Genomic DNA, 23,250 nt, shown 5'->3' with positions numbered 1-23,250 from the left:
GCAAATTTTGACAGATACTTTACATTCTGGTCATTCATAGTTACTCTGAATCCCCTTAGAAACTCATGTCTATAAAACATGTGAGTAATACATGCGGCGGTACGACCATTCTGCTTCTCTGACCTCCAGTGAGAGCAGAAGTTAATGCAAACAGGGGACTGGGGCCAGTCTGGACGCTCAGAGAGCGGCTGCACGGCGGTTTCAAACCGCCAACAATAAATGCCCACTAGACAGGTCACGACACAACAGGAGTTAACAGTAAACACACTATCATTTTCGATAACCCAAACCTACCATCTCATAAAAGCAACTAGGCTTCACAGGGTGACACATTCTGTCCCACAGAGACACCCAGATAACTACCGGGCCAGAGAATGCTGAAATGAAAGACCACGTCCTAGGCATCAAACAAGGGCTCACGGCCCAGGAGGTGACAAGTAAAAGGAGAGCTTCCGAGACATAAATGCAGTGGTGGCATCAAGCATGGGACCCCGCAGCGGAGATCCCACAGGACAGGAGGCAGTCCCGTGAAGGTGAAAGTCTCCAAGGGCACGCAGGAACTCAGTCCACGTGGGACACGAACTAAAGAGCATTCCGGGCAGACAGCTCATGGACCCGAAGGCTGGAGGAGCAAGCTAGAGGAAATCGATGCCAGCTCCCCTGCCATACTCTAAGAGAGAAGGAAGTCTTCCTGCCACGGGCAGCTCAGCACAGCTGGTGGCTTTGCTGAGAGGAAGACGGGAAGGCCAAGGAGGCTGCAGAAGTCAGGGGCTCCGCTCACAGAAGACCGCGAATACTGAGAGAAGAGCTTGGACTTCATCCAGCAAGCAAGAAGGAGCCAGTTTCAGGTTTCTGAAAAGAAAACTAATTGTGGGGCACCTGGGCAGCTCAGTCGGTTACATGTCTGCCTTCAGCCTGGGTCACGATCCCAGGATCCTGGGATAGAGCCCCACATCAGGCTCCCTGCCTGCAGGAAAACTGCTTCTCCCTCTCCTCCTCACTCATGCTCTCTCCTGCTATCTCTCTCTCTCTCGCTCTCTCGCTCTCGCTCTCACTAAATAAAATCTTTTTAAAAAAGAAAGAGAAAAGAATCAGATTTTAACTGCAGAAAGATCCTCTAATTATGCTTCTCAACCACAGTGCCTTCTAAGAATCACCTGAAGATTCCACAAGTTTTGTCAATAAACACCATTCTTATAAAGCTCTTCCTGCTTCTTAGTAAGACAAGTTTTAAGCATCTAAGGTTATTTTTTTAAATTGTAAGTCCTGACTCTTCGTGTGTGTGTGTGTGTGTGTGTAAGAGAGAGAAGGACCAATGAGAGAATTTAAAGGGGGTACAGTTAATAACAGAAGAGATCAGAAATGAGGATGGGAAATGTAAGATGCTGGACCAGATAAGAGGTCAAATAAATCAACAGCACTTACCACTGTTCAGTTTTTGTGTGGTGAGGGGAAAAATGAAATCAGGTTTTTATGAATGCAGCTGCATTTAAAATCTTTTAAAAGAAAAATGGAAATCACAAATAAATGCTTTGAGGATACTCACATCTAGAATTCCGTAAAACGTTCATTCACTTAACAACCTGATTTCATTTGAAATTCTGATTTCTGGCCAAAAGGATCCAAACCAGCCCATAGCAAACAGGACACATAAGGTAGGAGGATCCTGGCTTATCATGTTTTGTAAAGTGCAGTTACCATTCTGAGGTTGGATGACTGGCTCTATAGCAGCTTTTTCATCTGAGGGTCTCAAGGTTAGAACTTTCACCGAAAGTTTCTTTCTTCCATCCTTCTAAGATGTAAACTTGCTATAAAACATTTGGCAGTATTAGGGGCACCTGAGTGGCTCAGTGGGTTAACGCCTCTGCCTTCAATTCAGGTCATGATCCCAGGGTCCTGGGATCCAGCCCCATATCGGGCTCTCTACTCAGCAGGAGCCTACTTCCTCCTCTCTCTCTGCCTGCTTCTCTGCCTACTTAGGATCTCCATCTGTCAAATAAATAAATAATCAAAAAAAACAAAAACAAAATAAAACATTTGGCAGTATTTTTAAAAAAGCACTTTCAGGACACCTGGTGGCTCAGTTAAGCATCTACCAGGGATCAAGTCCCACATGGGGCTCCTTGCTCGGTGGGGAGCCTGCTGCTTCCTCTGCCTGTGGCTTCCCCTGCTTGTGTGCTCTGACAAATAAATAAAATCTCTAAAAATTAAATAAATAAGCATTTTCATCCAAAGTTTTCCATTTCATAGAGTAGGTTACAAAAAAATCCCCAAAGCAAATTAACTATTAAAACACTGTCAAGGGTGCCTGGGCGGCTCAGTGGATTAAGCCTCTGCCTTCAGCTCGGGTCATGGTCTCAGGGTCCTGGGATCGAGCCCCACATCGGGCTCTCTGCTCAGAGGGGAGCCTGCTTCCCCCTCTCTCTGCCTGCCTCTCTGCCTACTTGTGATCTCTCTCTGTCAAATAAATAAAATCTTAAAAAAAAAAAAAAAAAAACACTGTCAATATTACAACGTACAGCTCTGTGTCCAAGCAGAGTTCCAAAACCACCAAGGGCAGCCTACCAGACTCCTAGACAGAGCCCCTCCCCCTTCCATCATCATGATTTCAAACTGAAAAGGGGATGGGGAGAACCTCAAGGTACTAGGCTCCTGCTTGTCAAGAAAAACAAAAAACAAAAACAAAAACACAAACAACAACAACAAAACACTTCATGACACACTTCTCAAACTCCCATCATTCTCAGCCATGGGATACATGTGGTACATCTTCATGAGTTATAAGTTTTTTCTTCTTTTTAAGATTTTTTATTTATTCATGAGAGACAGAGAAAGACATTAAAGACACAGAGAGAGAGGGGCGGAGGAAGAAGCACATTCCCCCACAGAGCAGGGAGCCCAACGTGTGGCTGGATCCCAAGACCCTGGGATCATGACCTGAGCGGAAGGTAACCACTTAACCAACTGAGCCACCCAGGTGTCCATGGATTACAAAATTTTATACAACGATTAGAAGAATTTTCTTAAATCAAGCAGAGCTTGGAATATAGCAAAAATTCAAAAAGGAAACTATCTTTTCTAAAAAGATAATCAGGAAGGAAATTAAGCCCAACTAGATACAGAATCATAAGGTGAGTACCGCAAATCAAAACAGCGTAATCGGGACGCCTGGGTGGCTCAGTTGGTTGGGCGGCTGCCTTCGGCTCAGGTCACGATCCCAGGGTACTGGGATCGAGTCCCGCATCGGGCTCCTTGCTCAGTGAGGAGCCTGCTTCTCCCTCTGCCTCTGCCTGCCACTCTGTCTGCCTGTGCTCACTCTCTCTGACAAATAAATAAATAAAATCTTAAAAAAAAAAAAAAAAAAAAAAAAAAACCAGCGTAATCAAGGGGCACCTGGGTGGCTCAGTGGGTTAAGCCTCTGTCTTCGGCTCAGGTCATGATCTCAGGGTCCTGGGATCGAGCCCCACATCAGGCTCTCTGCTTGTGATCTCCCTCTCTGTCAAATAAATAAATAAAATCTTAAAAAAGAACAAAACCCAGCATAATCGAGGGCACCTCGCTGGCTCAGTAGGTAGAGCATCCAACTCTTGATCTCAGGGTCATGAGTTCCAGCCCCACACTGAACATGGAGCCTAAAGTATTTTCTGAAATCCCAAAACAGCACACTAGAAGAAAAAGCTCAGAAACAGACCCAAATACAGATGGTAATTAAGTATTCAATAAAGGCATTCGCATCAGTGGGAAGTGAAGACAGGACTTCTAATAAATGGTGGGGACAAGCAGGCAGCTCTCTCGAAGATCATCGAGTTGGACTCATACTTCACAGGATATGCCAGCACAAATTCCAAATGAAACATGGATGTAAATGTGTATGGAATCACAACAGCGAACACAGAAAGCACCAGCAAATCTCTCTATAAATTTGGAACGAGAAAGACCTTTCTAGGATTCAAAATTCAGGAGCCATAAAAGAAAAGTTACTTTCACTCAATCTCATAAAAACTTTGTTTAACAAATACATAACCAAAGCCAAAAAAGAATGAATGAAGAAAAGTTTTGCAACTCATGTCACACACACACACAAATCTTTTTTTTTAAAGCTGTATTTAAAAATAAATAAATAAATAAATAAACGCTGTATTTATTTATTTATTTGACAGAGAGACCAAGAGAGCACAAGCAGGGGGAGCAGCAGGCAGAGGGAGAGGGAAAAGCAGGCTTCCCACTGAGCAGGGAGCAGGATGTGGGGCTTGATCCTAGGACAGGGGATCCTGACCTGAGCCGAAGACAGCTGGTTAACGACTGAGCCACCCAGGCACCCCACAAAAAAAATCTCATAAAGGATTCCTACAAACTGATAGCAAAACTAAAAACATAAAAATGCAAAATAACATAACAGGAAACTCAAAAATATACAAATGGCCCTAAAGCTCCATCTCTGCTCTAAGAGAACACAAAATGAAGGTAGACAGAAACACCTTGTATTGTAACCACCAGGCAGCAGTTTACCTCTACTATTCCTCTCTCCTTCTAGATACTTTCTGATCTTTGGTGGGACCAAGAAACAAGCTCTGGGCAATGACTTGGGAGCAGAAATGACACACATAATTCTTTTTTTTTTTTTTTTGACACACATAATTCTAAGGCATGCATTTAACTGCTGGTACTGAAACCATCCAGAGGAACTGACATGGTTTCAAATGATGTCTATTACCAAATGGCAGATATCCAAGTGGCTAGGAGGAGCCCCCTCACCTCCACTCAACCTACCCCCTGTCTGTAATCCACACACAGCTGGGGCCAGATATAAGTGTTTGCTGTTTTAAATCCCTGAGACTGAGGAGTCATTTACTCCCAAGGCATAGCCTAGCCCATCCCAGATATAAGCATCCTCACCTATCTGTCAGGCAAAGTTTGACAAGGCCATGGGAAACAGGCAGTTTCTCATACAATGCTACTGAGGCTAAAACATGGAATATTCTCTATGGAGAACAATTTCCAGCATCTATGGAAATCACTAAAGTATTTACCCGACATCCTGCACACATGCAAAAACAATTTAAAATCAGGGGTGCCTGGATGACTCAGTGGGTTGAGCCTCTGCCTTCAGCTCAGGTCACAATCTCAGGGTCCTGGGATTGAGCCCCACATCGGGCTCTCTGCTCGGCGGGGAGCCTGCTTCCCCCACTCTCTCTGCCTCCCTCTCTGCCTACTTATGATCTCTCTCTGTCAAAAAGGAAAAAAAAAACACTAAAAAAAATTTTAAATCAAAGTTATATATGGAATTATTAACAGCAAAAGACTAAAAACAAGCCCATTGTCTATTTTACAGGGAACTGGCTGAATAAGCTGTGGCAAATCCATACAGTAGTATACAATGTAACTGTACGCAAGAATGAGGACCCACGAGAAATGGATGCAAGTACCCAAAGACTGTACATGAAGTTTATAGGCAATTTTTACTTACAAAGTTAAAAGCTGTAAATGATCCAAATGTCCATTAATAAACAAATTAGGATAAATTCCTATCACAGAATACTACTCAGCCCCTCTCCCTCAAAAAACTACCGATACATGCAACATGGGCGATTCTCAAAAACATGTTGAACGAAAGAATCCAGACACAAAAAGTAATGGGGCTCTGAAGAGTCCGTTAATACAAAGTTTAAGAACAGACAGAACTAATCTCTGCAGAAAGAAATCAGAATAGTGGTTACCAAAGGGAAATGGGAACTAGGTGGAAGAGAATATGAAGGAACTTTCTGGAATGATGGAAATGTTCTGATTACATATCAAAACTTAGTGAGCTCCTTGGGGTGCCTGGGTGGCTCCATCCGTTAAGCGTCTGCCTTCAGCTTAGGTCATGGTCCCAGGGTCCTGGGATTGGGTTCCACATGGGGCTCCTTGCTCAGCGGGGAGCCTGCTTCTCTCTCTCTCTCTCTCTCTCTCTCTGACAAATAAAGAAAACCTTTCAAAATAAATAAAGCATCTTCCCCTTTATTTCTTTTCAGTGTTCCAGAATTCATGGTTTATGTACCACACCCAGTGGCATCTTCCCCTTTAAAAAAAATTATAAAAAAAGCTAATCCTTGTAACACTTGCCATATATATATGTACACATATGTATATATACACTTCTGTCAGTCCTTAATCTCTACCTCTCTGAATTTTCGGAAAATTATTTTATACACACTGGCAGCAGCATACAATAAAATGCTTCATGTTAAAAAAAAATTAAATATACTCGTATACCGGGGCGCCTGGGTGGCTCAATGGGTTAAAGCCTCTGCCTTCGGTTCAGGTCATGATCCCAGGGTCCTGGGATCCAGCCCTGTGTCAGGCTCTCTGCTCGGTGGGGAGCCTGCTTTCCCCTCTCTCTCTGCCTGCCTGCCTCTCTGCCTACTTGTGATCTCTGTCAAATAAATAAAATCTTTAAAATACACACACACACACACACACACACACACACACACACACACACACTTGTATACCAAACAACAATCATGCTCATTGTGCTCCTAGGTATGTATCTAAAGGGATGGAAAACGTCCACACAAAGCCTTCCCACAAATATTTACAAAGCAGCTGTACACTTAATTGTCAAAACTCTGAAGTAACTAAGAAATCCTTAAGTAGGGGATAAAGAACAGATAAACTATAATACAGCCAATGAAATACTATATGGCACTAAAAAGAAATGAGCTACCAAGCCATGAAAAAAAGCTTAACTGAATACTATTAATTCAAAGAAATCAGTATGAAACGACTATGTACTATTTCTAACTATATTACATTTTGGAAAAAGCAAAACAATGGAGAGAGTAAAAAGTATAGTTGGAGGACGTCAGGAAGGATGAACAGGCAGGGCAGAGGACTTTTAACCAGTGAAATTATTCCATATGATACTGTAATAGCGGATGTACATCTTCATCCATTTGCCCAAACCCCCAGAACATACACACCACCAAAAAAAAAAACCCTGATGTAAACTACAGACACTGTGAAAGTTACCAGAAAGGAAAGGGGTGGGAGGATGGGTTAAATAGGTAATGGGGATTAAGGAGTGCATTTATTTCACTGTATTGGGCACCTGAAACTATTATTACACTGTATGTTAACTAACTGGAATTTAAATAAAACAAACAAAAAAATATCCAGCAGTAAAGAATGGAAGAGTACCAAATGCCACTTTTCCCCCAGTATTAAAAAACAAAACAAAACTGGGGCACCGGGCTGGTCAGTGGGTAGGCCATGCAACTCCTGATCTTGGGGTTGTGAGTCTGAGCCCCACACTGGGCTGGGAGATTACTTTAAATAAACAAATAATTAAATAAAGTATTGGGAGGAAAAAACCACCAACCTAAAATTAAAAAAACCAAACCAAACCATAGGCATTGGGTGACAATGAGGAGTGAAGGGAGGTCCACTGACTTATTAACAAGTGTAACCCTCCGGGGGTGCCTTCATGTCTCAGTCCGCTGAGTGTCCAACTCTTGATTTTGGCTCAGGTCATAACCTCAGCAGGGAGTCTGCTTAGATTCCCTCCTCCTCTGCTGCTCCCCCAACACCATTCGAGTGGGCTGGCTCTTTCCCTCCCTCTCTCTCTAAAATAAATAGATCTTAAAAAACAAACAAAAACAAACGTAACCCTCTGGTGGGGAACACTGATAGTGGGAGAGCAGGCATATTTTGGGGCAGGAGGTACATGGGAAATCTCTATACTTCTACTCAGTGTTGCTGTGACCCTAAAATTTCTCTAAGAAATAAAGTCTTGGGGCATCTGGCTGGCTCAGTCAGTAGAACATGTGACTCTTGATCTTGGGGTTGGGAGTTCAAGCCCCACATCAGGCACAGAGCCTACTTAAAAAAAAAAAAAACAAAAAAAAAACAAGACACCCCTAAATACAAAATACAAAAATAAAGTCTACTGAAAAAATCTGAATGAACAGGAACATTTCAATGTATATATTTTTTTTAAATTTTTTTAAATTTTTTAAAAAAGATTTTATTTATTTATTTGTCAGAGAAAGAGAGGGAGAGAGAGAGAGAGTGAGCACAGGCAGAGGCAGAGGGAGAAGCAGGCTCCCCGCCAAGCAAGGAGCCCGATGTGGGACTCGATCCCAGGACGCTGGGATCATGACCTGAGCCGAAGGCAGCTGCTTAACCAACTGAGCCACCCAGGTGTCCCTCAATGTATATATTTTTACCTCAATTGTTTAAAGTTTTTGACTTCTTAAAAAAACAAACAAACTAGGAAGCTTTTAACTACTGGTGTAAAAATGTCTATAGGTATAGAACAGTGTATGCAGCATGCTACCTTGTGTAGGAAAGAGGAGGAGTAAGAAAATGTTTGCTTTTATGTACACAAAGAAACACTGAAATAATCTGATGGGATGATGTGGGGAGCCGTGGCAATGTACATTCTCAATGTACACAAAACCATTTTCCTAACAAAATATATACAAATAAAAATGTAAATCATTTTTCTATTTAAACTAGATGACTATCAACTAATCACATAAAATTATTTTACTTTACATTTTTATTGAAGAGGAAACGTTTTACTTAAGTTACTAAAGCACCTATTTTCTTGATGCAATGAAAATAAAGGAAAACTAAGATAATCTGAACTCCAGGTTGTAATGACGGAAAATTGTACATGTTTTTGTTCATGGCACTGTACCAAATTCTCAGGTATTAGACATGCAAGATATAAGCAAAAATAAAAACAAAAGAGCCACAAACAGGTCCCTTGGCACGTATGTCCCTCTTCTAGGATTTCTCTGAAATACATACTGAAGTCTCAGGCAAAAAAAAGTTTGAGCAGCAACTGACAAAGGCAATACAATTCAACACCAACCTTACATTAAACATCATGGATGGAAGTTGTCCTAAAGTGTTGACAATCCTTTAAATAGTTTATTGGATATACAAAAAATTTAAAAATATATTTTTTAAGTTTCAGAATCTAATCAACCTTTGAGGCTCTGCCAACTACCAAAAGTAGAAATATCTTCCTTTTTCCAAACCTCAAAAGTTATGCCCCACTAAATTGAGATTCAAAAACTGCAATGTATAAAAATGATCAATATACCCAAAACTCTTGTAATTAGCATATTAAATCAGCTGGCCTGAAATTCAAATTTCTATTAGAGAAAGGGATTAGCCAAGCAAAAGGGATTTAAGAAGTGAGCCAACTCAGAAATACTATGAATCTAGTTTCTAATAGGATATTCCCCAAACTGGTATTCAAAGAAAAACGCTGGGAGGTAGAAGAGAGGTGCTAACTGGCAAGTCAAAAGTCTTTTCCTATGTGGATAGGCTTATTTAACCATTAAAATTTGGAAATTTGGGGTGCCTGGGTGGCTCAGTGGGTTAAGCCACTGCCTTTGGCTCAGGTCATGATCTCAGGGTCCTGGGATTAAGCCCCACATCAGGCTCTCTGCTCAGTGGGGAGCCTGCTTCACCCTCTCTCTCGCCTGCCTCTCTGCCTAATTGTGATCTCTCTCGGTCAAATAAATAAATTCTTAAAAAAAAAAAAATTGGAAATTTTTTGCCCCCTCCTACAGTGGAACTTAGTTCTCCGAAGAGGAATATTTGAAGCATTTCTCAGGCTTTATACAATTTGGGAAATAATGGGTTCACATTTGAAAAAATACCTTCCAACTTCACTAATAATCAAAAGATATCATTTTGATATCAAAAGATACTGTTTATAAATCTCACAAAAATAAAAGTTTTAATACTATTTATTTGAGGGGCGCCTGGGTGGCTCAGTGGGTTAAAGCCTCTGCCTTCGGCTCGGGTCATGATCCCAGGGTCCTGGGATCGAGCCCCACGTCGGGCTCTCTGCTCACCAGGGAGACTGCCTCCCCCTCTCTCCCTACTTGTGATCTCTGTCAAATAAATAAATAAAATCTTGAAAAAAAAAAAAAAAGACTATTTATTTGAAAGAGAGGGTGAGACAACACAAGCAAGGAAATGACAGAGGGAGAGGGAGAAAAACCTGCACGGAGCTCGATCCCAGGACTCTGGGGTCATGACCCAAGCCAAAGGCAGACACTGAACCTACTGAGCCACCCAGGTACCCCAAAACTCACAAAGTCAAGGGCACAGAGTGGCAGGGATGTTCAGGTACTGCACACAGATGGGGGAAGCAAATATCAAAAACCTTAAGAATGTTCATCTCATTTAAGAAGAGGCCTCTAATTAAAATTTAATTAGAGGCATCTAATTAAATTTGGGGAGCCTGGGTGAATCAGTCAGTTGAGTGTCCAACTTCTGTTTTCAGAACAGGTCCTAGTATCTCAGGGTCGTGGGACTGAGGCCCACATGAGTCTCTGAGCTCCGCAGGGAGTTTGTTTCACATTCTCTCCCCCTCCCACTCATGCATCCTTGCTCTCAAATAAATGAATAAAATCTTTTAAAAAAGGGGGGGGACGTTCATGTAACTTTTACAATCTTTATTTTAAGAAAATAAACAAAGCAGACACTTTACTTACAAGGATGCTCAGAAAGAGCTAACAAAAGAAGTGGGGAGAGAAAAAGGGGGGCAGGCAAATGCTCAATAGGAAAATGGCTAAATTCCGGGCCATGTAAAATGAAATATATGCAATGACTAGAAATTAGTACTTTTATAAACTCTGTAATACCCTGGGAACACATTCTTATTATTAGATTACAAAGTACCTTTTCAAAATATGCCTAACAATATGATGGCATTGTTTTTACATATATGCAGGAAAATCAAAAGGAATTTTATGAAAATATTACAATCTTGTTCTCTAGGTGGTAGCTTTTATTTGAGATGAGTTCAAGTCAGCAGTGAGCTCAAACTCCTTAGAAGCCCAATGCAACTATATTTCATTTTAGCTTATCCGTACTTCTCAAATTGAAGTGCACATCAGTGAACGTATAATAAAGCCACAAGAAAAGCACCCTGTGCCATCCTTGACTCTAAATTTCAATTAGTTTTACCAAAAAAGGGTTAAAGGAATTTTTGTAATATTATACAGAAAACAAAAGAATTTTAGATCAAGTGAGTTTTTTCTTCTATTCCATTTCTTTGTTAAGACTGTCCCAAATATGGGGTGCCTGGGTGGCTCAGTGGGTTAAAGCCTCTGCCTTCAGCTCAGGTCATGATCCCAGGGTCCTGGGATGGAGCCCCGCATCGTTTCTCTTCTCAGCGGGGAGCCTGCTTCCCCCTCCCCCAGCTCTGCTTGCCTCTCTGCCTACTTGTGATCTGTCAAATAAATAAATAAAATCTTAAAAAACAAAACAAAACAAAACAAAAAAAGACTGTCCCAAATATAAGAATAACTTTTTCTTAATAATTAGATCATTACCTTGGAAGCTAAGAGAAATATATGAAGTACAGAGAATTCGCAAAAGTCTCATTTGGTTAATTTTTATTTTTTTTCCCTATGTATGTCCTCCCTTTCCCTTGGAATCACTGCTTTTTCTATCATCAAAGATCTTTACCACTAGGAGTCATTCAACACTCATCTTACACTGCTAAGGTCACAGTGAACAAGAAATCCTTAAATTCTTCCAGGACCTTACTTCCCAAACGACAAGAATAAAATTAGTCAATTCCAAGTGGACTGTGGACTATAGATCTCCTTCTGAAAGACAATACAATACAGCTTTGTAGAGGATAACAGAGGATATCTTTAGGACCTGGGGAAAGGTGACGATTTCTTAAACAGAATACATGCAAAAAGCAACAATAATAAAGAAAATATTGCTAAACTGGACTATACGGAAATTAACACTCCTGTTCATCAAAAGATGCTGTTAAGAGAATAAGGCAGGGCTCCTGGTTGGCTCAGTCAGTGCAGCAAGACTTTTGATCAGGTTTCTAAGTTGAGCCCTATGTTGGGTGTGGAGATTACTTAAAAATCTTTGAAAAATAAATTTAAGGGGCGCCTGGGTGGCCCAGTGGGTTGAAGCCTCTGCCTTCGGCTCAGGTCATGATCCCAGGGTCCTAGGATCTAGCCCTGCATCGGGCTGTCTGCTCAGCCTGCCTCCCTCTCTCTCTCTGCTTGCCTCTGCCTACTTGTGATCTCTGTCAAATAAATAAATAAAATCTTTAAAAAATAAAAAATAAAAATAAAATTTTTTAAATTTCAAAGAGGCTTGAAAAATTAAACAAGCACCCCACTGGAGGATATGTAAATAGTAGAATATGAAAAGGTCAATTTCATTGGTCAATTGAGAAATGCAAATTAAACCATAAGGAGATAACCATGACACATCCATCATAATGGCTAAAATTAAACAGATTATGGTGAGGATATGTAGAAAATGAACTCACAGTACTCAGAAGAGTATAATGTGATATAATCATTCTGGAAACCAGTCTGTCATTATCTAATAAGCTAAATAAACATTTATGACCCAGCAAGTCCTCTTTTATCAAAAATGTATATATATGGGGGAAAGTGTATGTATATGTTATCAAAAGATACATACAAGAATGCTTACTACAACTTTATTCCTAACAGCCAAATTCTGGAAAAATTCCAAATGACCATCACCACCAGAAAGGATCAAGTTATACTGTAACACAACGGAATACTGCACAGCCTTAAAAATGAACCTATTACTGCTACCCACAATGTGGACAAACCACACAGTGAGAGCAAATGAAGCCAGAATGAACTACAATGTATAATTAATTGTATACAAAGTGCAAAAGAGGCAAAATAATCTGTGGTGTCCAAAGTAAGGGTAGTGGTTACTTTTGAGGAGGAAGATGTTAATGACCAGTAAGAGGCAGTAAAGGAAAGATGGGTGTCTTCCAGAATGCTAGCAACATTTTAATCTTGGTGGTAGATACACAGATATGTTCCCTTGTGATAATTTACCCTGTGTAATGTATATGATTGGTGTGCTTTTCTGTATGTAAAAAAATAAATTTTAGTTAAATAAGAACACTAGAGGGGCAATTGGGTGGCTCAGTGGGTTAAAGCCTCTGTCTTGGGCTCAGGTCATGATCTCAGGGTTCTGAGATCTAGCCCTGCTCTCTACTCAGCGGGGAGCCTGCCTCTCCCTCTCCCTCTGCCTGCTGCTCCCCTTACTTGTGTTCTCTATCTCTCGCTGTGTCAAATAAATAAATAAAATCTTAAAAAAAAAAATCCAAAAACACTAGAAAAACTCTATGAGGAATTAAGAAAGGTCTAACCTTATCAGGTATTTTTAAATTATTAAGTAATTGGAACTGTGGACATAATACAGAGATGAATCAAATTAATAAGGGAAATAAAAAATAAAAAGTAGAAATAAATAAAAGAAACCCAAGTACATATAATCATTTGTCATATAATAAAAGTGGCCTTTTTAACTAGTGAGGGATGATTAGATTATTCAATATATGGTTTAAGAAAATTGAATAGCCATTTGGCTAAAAAGTCAAATAAAGCTGGATTCCAATCTCACTCTCTAAATCAAATTAAACTGTAAAGGACAAAGATTTAATACATAAAATGAAACCATCAATACTAAAAATATGTGTGAACATTTCTACAATCTTGGAATCGGGAAATCCTGAAACCATTAAGAAAAATACTGACAAATTTGACCACATAAAAATGAGTTTTAATGTACCAAAAGGAGGGGCACCTCGGTGGCTCAGTCGTTAAGTGTCTGCCTTCAGCTCAGGTCATGATCCCAGGGTCCTGGGATTGAGCCCCGTATCGGGCTGCTTACTCAGCGAGGCTGCTTCTCCCTCTCCCACTCCCCTACTTGTGTTCTCTCTCTCTCTCTCTCTCTGTCAAATAAATAAATAAATAAATAATCTTTAATGTACCAAAAGGAAAAAAAACAAAAAACAAACACCAAAGTCAAAAAAAATTAGGAAAAAGGATCTTCAGCAGAAGTATTCAAAAAGCTCTTGAAAATCAGTAAGAAAATGATCAACAATGAAGGACACACAATTCACAGTAGAAATATAAATGGCCAACATATATAAAAAGATGCTCAATGGTACTAGCCAAAAAAAAAAGGGGGGGGGGACGGGGCATAGGAAAATAACATGCTTTCACTATTAAAGTAGGTATTTAAAATAAGAATGTCTGGGGTGGGAAGGTGGGAAATAGGGTGAATCTAGAATGCAGTGTTCAACAGTATGACCCTTTACCACCTATCAAAATTTTAAATGGTCATCATGCCCTTTTTCTCTTTCTCATCCAGCAACCTAAGTGAAAACATTCACCCAACCAAGATACATACAAGAGGGATGTTCACAGAAGCACTATCTGTATAGTATCAAAAACTGAGAACCCGGAGGTCCACCAACAGGGAACTGCTGAAATTTAACACATCAGCCTCCACACAATGAAATATCACATGCCTATTAAAAGAGTAAGGTAAATTTTCTAGGTGTTATCAAATAAAAAGGTGTTATAAAAATCAAAACAAATTACAGAGGGGTGCCTGGGTGGCTCAGTGGGTTAAAGTCTCTGCCTTCAGCTAAGGTCATGATCCAAGGATCCTGGGATCAAGCCCCACATCCGGCTCTCTGCTCAGCAATGAGCCTGCTTCCTTCTCTTTCTCTGCCTGCCTCTCTGCCTACTTGTGATCTCTCTCTGTCAAATAAATAAATAAAATCTTAAAAAAAAAGAAAAAAACAAATTACAGAAAGTATGTAGTGTGACATTTCTCCCCTTTTTTCTAAAATAACAATTACACTGTTTATTCTATTCTGCCTTATCTGTAAAATACATTGCACATGAAGAAGGAACTTCATCTTCTGGGGGGTCATCTCAGAGCCATTCTAGAATACTACACCAAGCATACAGTAGGTGCCAAAATTATCTGTTGAATAAAAGAACGAATATTTACTCCAGTAAGACATACAGCAGATACTCAAATATTTGAATTTAAAAGACAGAGAAAGAAAAAAAAACCAATATAATTTTTTAAAAAGTTTTTATTTATTTGACAGACAGAAATCACAAGTAGGCAGAGAGGCAGGCACAGAGAGGGAGGGGGAAGCAGGCTCCCTGCAGCGCAGAGAGTCCGATGCCAGAACCCTGAGACCATGACCCGAGCCAAAGGCAGCAGCTTAGCCCACTGAGCCACCCAAGCGCCCCAACAATATACTATTTTAACAATGGTTAGTTAGCCTGAGATTGAGGGGCTTTGACTTTGCACAAAAATTAAGGACAAAGTATTCTCCAAGTGTTAAAATACTTGGCAGCAAAAAAATACTTAACCATGAACCAGAACAGATAAGGACCCAAGTTTCATGGAACACAAAACACCTTTTTAAACCAGTAAGATGCATAAAATTTGCAATTTTTAGATTAAATTTGTGTTAAGTAATAAAAGAACAAGCAATGCAAATAAAACAAGGATTGCTCATCGGGTTCTCATAGTACAGGAATCCGATGGAGGTTCTCCCTCCTCCTCTGCCCCTCCCCCTGCAAGCAGGACACTCTCAAATAAATAAATCTTTGAAAAATTGTTTTTTGTTTTTTGGTTTTTTTTTAATTAAAAAGCAGGTCCCCTAACTTGCGCTGAGGGTCAGGGAAAGTTAGCAAAGCACAAGGGACCAATACTGCTGAAGTGAGGAAACATGAGCCAACTGAGAAAGGAGTTGCCACTGAACTTCATCAATGAAGAACTGCTGGGTAAGGGCGCCTGGGTGGCTCAGTCATTGAATGTCTGCCTTCAGCTCAGGTCGCGATCCCAGAGTCCTAGGTTCAAGCCCTGCATCCGGCTCCCTGCTCGATAGGGAGCATGCTTCTCCTTCTCCCTCTGCTTGCCTATCTACCTGCTTGTGCTCTCTCTGTCAAACAAATAAGTAAATAATCTTTAATAAATAAAGGAGAATTTTTAAAAAACAGCTGGATGAAGAAAGCTTCAGAGTGAGGCCCGGAAGCCCTCACAAAGGTTTTGGACTAGAGCTATGAGAAGTCAACGGGCATCATACTGACTTTCTAGAATGCATTTACATTCTGCAATGATCTAATTTCATAAGTCATTGGTACTGTTTCTCTAATGAGAGCAAAATAGACATCTTACTCCTATATACATGGGTAGAAGTTAGTCTAGACTGAAATTTTCCTATCAAAATTTTAACTATCACAAAAAGAAATAAACTAACATGAGACCTATCTGATCAAAAAGCGTGATTAAGGGGCACCTGGGTGGGTCACTCAGTTAAGACTGAGACTCGATTTCAGCTCAGGTCACAATCTCTAAAGTCCTGAGATAGAGCCCTGCAACAGGCTCCTTGCTCAGCGGGGACCCTGCTACTCCCTCTGCCTGCTGCTCCCCCTACTTGTGCTCATGCTCTCGGGCTCTCTCTCTGATAAATAAAATCTCAAAAAAAAAAAAAAAAAAAGAAGAAAAATTCTCTCTCCCTATGCCTCACCACCCCCCATATTGTGTTGGCGATGGTATGAGGAAACAAGACATTCTAACACAGCAGAACTGTAAAGTGGAGCCATCATTCTGATCGGTAATTCAGCAACATGGATCAACATGACAAATGCACACCTCTTTCCAACCAATTTACTCCAAGGAACTTACTTAACTATTACCCTCATTGTTAAGCAAAAACTCTTTTAAAGACTTAAGATACATAATATTTGTAGAACTCTGTGGGTATACGATTTAATACAGATTGCTTTCACCATGATTTTACTAAACAGTTTCAGAGGGGCGCCTGGGTGGCTCAGTTGGTTAAGCGACTGCCTTCGGCTCAGGTCATGATCTCAGGGTCCTGGGATCGAGCCCCGCATCGGGCTCTCTGCTCAGCAGGGAGCCTGCTTCCCCTTCTCTCTCTGCCTGCTTCTCTGCCTACTTAAAAAAAAAAAAAACACACAAAAAAAAACAGTTTCAGAAATGTAAATAGTCTTGAGTCATTTACTCTTTGAGAAGAACTAAACACCTCTTCAGCTCTGGAATCTCAGAACAGTTGTGCATGTAAAGTATAAAAAAGTATATTGAAAAAAGGCATACAGGGTCACCTGGGTGGCTCAGTGGGTTAAAGCCTCTGTCTTTGGCTCAGGTCATGATCCCAGGGTCCTGGGATGGAGCCCCGCATCCGGCTCTCTGCTCCGCAGGGAGCCTGCTTCCTCCTCTCTCTCTGCCTGCCTCTCTGCCTACTTGTGATCTCTGTCTGTCGAACAAAGAAAGAAAGAAAGAAAAAAGGCATACAGATAAAATTTGCTGGGACCTCAGATTATGCACAGTCTCAAAAGCACAAGCAACCAACCAAGCAAACAAAGTTGGGACTATATCAAAATTAAAAGCTTTTCTACTACAAATAGTACCAACAAAAATATGAAAACACAATCCATAGAAATGAGACTATTTACAAATATAAGGAATTTGTATCCAATATATAAAGAACTCTTACAACTCAATAATACAAAACAACCCTATTTTAAAATGGGCAAAGGACTTTAACAGACAGTTCTCCAAAAATACACAAAAAGGCCAAGAAGCACAGGAAAGACGCTGAACTTGAGTCAGCAGGGAATTGCAAATCAAAACCACAATGAGGGGGCGCCTGAGTGGCTCAGTTGGTTGAGCGACTGCCTTCAGCTCAGGTCATGCTCCTGAAGTCCCGGGGTGGAGTCCCTCATCAGACTCCCTGCTCAGCGGGGAGTCTGCTTCTTCCTCCAACCCTCCCTCCTCTCCTGCTCCCGCTTTCTCATTTTCTCCCTCTCTCAAATAAATAAATAAACTATAAAAGAAAAAAAAAAAAACACCACAATGAGATACCACTTATACCCACTAGCATGGCTGTAAGAAAAAAAAAAAACAAGAGCAAGGATGAGGAGAAACTGGAATCTTCATACACTGTAGGTAAAACAACACAGCCACTTTGGAAAAGTTTGTCAGTTCCTCAAAATGTTAACCACTGTTTTATGACCCAGCAATTCCACTCCTACAGATATACCCAAGATAAATGAATACATCCACACAAAAACCTCTACACAAATATTCTTGGCTACATTATTCATAGTAGCCAAAAAGTGGAAACTAGCCAATGCCCATCAACTGATGAATGGATATATAAATGTGGGAAGTCCATACGTAAAACGCAGTATTACTTGGCAATTAAAAAAAAAAATGAGAAATGGCCAACAAACAGACAAAGATATTCAACTCATTGGTCGTTAGAAAATTCAAACCAAAGCCATAATGAGGGGTGCCTGGGTGGCTCAGTGGGTTAAAGCCTCTGCCTTCGGCTCAGGTCATGATTCTAGGGTCCTGGGATCGAGCCCCACATCAGACTCTCTGCTCAGCAGGGAGCCTGCTTCCTCCTCTGTCTCTCTGCCTACCTGTCTGCCTACTTGTGATCTCTGTCAAATAAATAAATCAAAATCTTTAAAAAAAAAAAAAAGCCATAATGAGATACCACTTCAAATTCACTAGCATGGCAAACAAACGGAAAGTAGCATGTGCTGGCAAGGATGGAAATGAAAACCCTCACGCGTTCCCGGTGGGAATGTAAAATGAACGGCACAGCAGCACCAGAAACCAGTGTGGCAGCACCTCAGTTAAACATAATTACCGTGACCCAGCAATTTCATTCCTAGGTGGACACCCGAAAGAACTGACAACACGTATTCTAACAAAAACTAGCAGCCAAATGTTCATAGCAAGCACAACAGCCAAAAAGTAGGTATAACAAAATGCTCATCAAGTTAACTATGTGAGGTGACAGATGTGTTTAACTATCTTGATCTTAAGAGCACCTGGGTTGTTCAGTAGGTTGAGCACGTGCCTTTAGTTTGGGTCATGATGCCAGCGTCCTGGGATGGAGCCCCACAGCAGGCCCCCTGCTCAGCGGAGAGCCTGCTTCTCCCTCTCCCTCTGCCTGGCACTGCCCCTGCTTGTGCTCCATCCCTCTTACTCTCTGTCAAATACATAAATAAAATCTTAAAAACAAAAAACAAAAATCTACCTTGCTCATAGTATTCTTTCTACCCCATGTACTTATATCAAATCAAGTTGTACACTTTAAACTTAGGCAATTCTATTTGTCAGGTATTCCTCAGTAAAGTTGGGGGGGGGATTTTTTAAGTCCATCAACTGATGAACAGATAAACAAAATACGGTATATATCCAAACAGTGAACTATTATTCAGCCACAAAAAAGAATAAAGTACAAGTGTGGAGGTTCCTCAAAAAACTGAAAATAGAGCTACCCTACGACCCAGCAATTGCACTCCTGGGTATATATCCTAAAGATACAAACGTGGTGCTCCGAAGGGGCACGTGCACCCGAATGTTTATAGCAGCAATGTCCACAATAGCCAAACTGTGGAAAGCGCCTAGATGTCCATCAACAAATGAATGGATAAAGAAGATGTGGTATATATACACAATGGAATACTATGCAGCCATCAAAAGACATGAAATCTTGCCATTTGCGACGACGTGGATGGAACTAGAGGGTATCATGCTTAGCGAAATAAGTCAATCGGAGAAATATAACTATCATATGATCTCTTTGATATGAGGAAGTGGAGATGCAAGGTGGGGGGGTTTGGGGGGAGGTAGGAAAAGAAAAAATGAAAAGATGGGATTGGGAGGGAGACAAACCATAAAAGACTCAATCTCAAGAAACAGACTGAGGGTTGCGGGGGGGAAGGGGGATGGGAGAGGGTGGTGGGGAAATGGACATTGGGGAGGGTATGTGCTATGATGAGTGCTGTGAAATGTGTAAACCAGACGATTCACAGACCTGTACCCCTGGGGATAAAAATACATTATATGTTTATTAAAATAAAAAAAAAAAAAAAAAAAAAGAATAAAGTACAGATCAATGCTACAACATGGAAAACATGTTACGTGAAAGCCAGACAAAAAAGGCTACACATTGTAGGATTCCATTTATAGGAAATATTAAGAAAAGAGAAACCCAGAGAGACAGAAAGATCAGTGGTTGCTCGAGGGGAAAATGGGAAGTGACTGTTTAATGGATATGGAGTCTCTTTTAAGGTGATAGAAAAGCCCTAGAACCAGACAATGGTGACGGGTGTACCAGTTATAAAGATATTTAATGTCACTTAACTGTATAAAATAATAAATTTGGGGAGCGCCTGTGTGGCTCGTGGGTTAAGCCTCTGCTTTTAGGTCATGGTCTCAGGGTGCTGGGATGAAACCCAGCATGGAGCTCACTGCTCAGCGGGGAGCCGGCTTCCCCCTCTCTCTCTGCATGCCTCTCTGCCTACTTGTGCTGTCAAATAAATAAATCTTTTAAAAAATAATAAATTTTGCTGCGTGTTTTACAAACTTTTAAAAATGAAATTAAATACCAACATGTGCTACAACACGGATGATCCTTGAAAACATTACATTAAGTGAAAAAAAAATCCCAAAAATCCACCTGTTTTAAGATTCTACTTACAGGAAATGTCCAACATAGGCAAATTAGGGGGCGCCTGGGTGGCTCAGTGGCTTAAGCCTCTGCCTTTGGCCCGGGTCATGATCTCAGGGTCCTGGGATCGAGCCCCGCATGAGGGTCTCTGCTCAGCGGGGAGCCTGCTTCCCCCTCTCTCTCTGCCTGCCTCTCTGCCTACTTGTCATCTCTCTCTCTCAAATAAATTAATAAAATTAAAAAAAAAAAGAAATCAACATAGGCAAATTAGGAGTCAGAAAGTTGATCAGCGGGTTGCCTGGAGCTTGGGGTGGTGGTGTACAGGAGAGGACTGAGTGCCAATCTAAGGGCTAAAGAGCATGGCAGGGAGGGGCAAAAAAGGTTCTGAAATCAGACTGTGGTGATAGCTGAACAACCCTGTGAAGACACAAACAAAAACACTGGACAGTACATTTTAAATGGGTGAATCATACAATACATGACTTATACTCCAACGCAAAAAAAACCCCCCAAAACAACAACAAAAAACCAAAACAACAACAGCAACCCTGCTTGGATACAAACATTGCAACTGCAACTTAAAACTCTATGACAGGGTGCCTGGGTGGCTCAGCAGGTTAAAGCCTCTGCCTTCAGCTCAGGTCATGATCCCAGGGTCCTGGGATCAAGCCCCACATCGGGCTCTCTGCTCACCAGGAAGCCTGCTTCCCCCCCTCTCTCTCTGCCTACCTCTCTGCCTGTCAAATAAATAAATAAAATCCTAAAAAACAAACAAACAAACAAAAAAAAAAACCCTCTATGACATTACCCTTACAGCGATCCCAGCCAATTCCTACTCCTTTACTCGTGTTAAAATCAGAATTGTAACAGTGAAAGTATTTTTTTTTTTTTGGTTACTCTGGAATCTGATTACGTTGAGAGACTAACTAAAGCTTAATAAATTCTATTATACACAGACCCCGTCATTCCAGTACTTACTGTCGGGAGTCAGATGTGCCCTCCCTGGGAGCCAGACACCCAGAGCCTGGAATTATTCGTCTGCTTTACGGAAGCTCCCTAACTCGAATCACTTCTGAAACTTGACTTTAATTCCGAAGCGGAGACCTTGACTTCCATTTCTTCCGGATCCCGCCGCGGAGTGTAAAAACTGCAGAAAGCCTTTACTAAATGCCGGCTGAAGTATGGCTACTGAGCATGCCCGGCGTGGCTAAGTCAATTCAACAACATTCCGGAACAAAAACTATAGTTCCCGCGTTAAAAGGTGGAAAAACAGAAGAGACAGGAACAATGCCTAAGAATTCGAACTAAAAGGAAAGGCAAGGTTCAAGGGCTAAGCGGAAGTGAAGGACAGAACTTACACAGCCCAAACTTCGTACCTGGTAAAGTGACGACCCCCACCCCCCCAAAAAAAGCCTAAAACAGATTACGAGAGACGGGAGGTCAACTGGGGGTGAAGGATACCAATGAGGCAGGCTAACCACACGTTCTTCTAAATCTGCCCTATCTAAAACTACTATTAAGATGACCAAGCCTTCACCATCAACAGTAATAAATGATATACTGTGATGAAACTCACTTCGACGAAGTTCCCTTTCTACAATAGAAAAAGACGAGCCGTGGCCAAGATACAACCAACAACGTCTGCTAAGCTCTCAGCTCCTGCCTTCAACCATTTCCACCGCCATCTTCTAGATAAGAACCCAGAACCTTTTTCTAAAGGGCTTTCAGCAGCATCACCTCCGCGCAGCGAGCCCGGGATGGCTGCGTTGCTCAGGTCGCCCAGACGCGCCAAGGAGGAAGCCTCCACCTTGCTCCTCTCCGCGCCTGCTAAATGCACACAGCTGGCTGCCGTCCTACTTCCCCCAACATGACCCCCGGACCCTGGTCCGCTTTTCCAAGGTCCGAAGCGAGGTGGGGGGCGCAAGGCCCGGTGCGCGGGCCTCACCTGCACACGCCGCGGATGCAGGGCTCCAGCCAGATGCGGTAGGCGGTCTCGATGTGCTCCTGCGACACCTCCTCGGGCCGCACCGTCTCCGCCCAGCGCCAGGCCGCCTTCTCCAGCTGTAGCCGCGGGGCCATGGCCTTGGCCCGAGAAGCGCCTCCCGAGCCGGGCCGTCGCTGCTGCCGCTGCTGCTGCTGCCGCCGCCCAAATGGGCTCCGCCACCTGCCAGCAATGGGGACCAGGCGATTCCTCAGCCAGCTGGCCAGTCAATCACCTGTGCGCGCCACTGCCGCCGCGCCCGCCCGCCCGCGCCCGACCCGCACGACCGGCCGCAAAGCGCCGCCGCCGACACCCGACACCCCCCGCGTCCGCAGACGTTGGAGGTGTACTCCCCGTCGCTGTGGGCGCATGCGCGTTCCCAGCAACCTTTGCGCCTCCCGCGCCTCCAGCCCGACGGGCGGAGGGAAGGGAAGCAGCTGTTTGGGGTAGTGTTGCCACGTCCTCACCGGCGGTGCTGGGGAAGCAGCGTCTCAGTTCCTAGCTAGGCTAGCGTCCTGCATTCCACTACCCTAACAAGCCGGCGCCTCGAGGGCAGAAGTCTGCCTATTCTTGCTCTGTGCTACTTCCCCTTTAACCTTGAAGGAATCACGCGAGAAGCTACTTCAACGCACACCACAGGGTCGCTGGACTGCGGGGTAGGACCTGAAACCGGGTCACCAAAAAAACCATGGTCGGCTCTCTAGAGGATGATTAAACTTGAGCCTGGACCGGTTCCGATTCTTTTCCCGAGCCCTCCTGACGTCACGGGACGTTCTGGGCTTTTCCTCAACTACAACTGGACTACGTGTCCCGGCGTGCTTCCGTGCTGTCACTCACTGGATGCTATGCATGCTGGGATTTGTAGTCCTCGAGGTGGGGGGGGGGTTGGAGGGGAGGGGATCCTGGGTGGGGTTTCTCGGGC

General features: G+C 42.3%; 1 protein-coding gene across 8 annotated transcripts in view; it reads right to left on the bottom strand.

The window, feature by feature from the left end:
* Nucleotides 1-22,643, bottom strand: part of USP48 (ubiquitin specific peptidase 48) — a 100,690-nt gene extending 78,047 nt beyond the window's left edge. For all 8 annotated transcript variants that reach the window (XM_080799990.1, XM_080799992.1, XM_080799991.1 and 5 more), the window contains exon 1: nucleotides 22,293-22,643. In XM_080799990.1, the coding sequence (XP_080656116.1) occupies nucleotides 22,293-22,426 (134 nt within the window). In that variant the 5' untranslated portion in view covers nucleotides 22,427-22,643. The remainder of the gene's footprint in view (nucleotides 1-22,292) is intronic.
* Between the last annotated feature and the right edge of the window lie 607 nt (nucleotides 22,644-23,250).

This window comes from Martes martes, assembly GCF_963455335.1.
Source record: "Martes martes genome assembly, chromosome: 4".
In the NCBI taxonomy this organism is placed as follows: domain Eukaryota; kingdom Metazoa; phylum Chordata; class Mammalia; order Carnivora; family Mustelidae; genus Martes; species Martes martes.
This window is presented reverse-complemented; position numbering and strand designations above follow the sequence as displayed.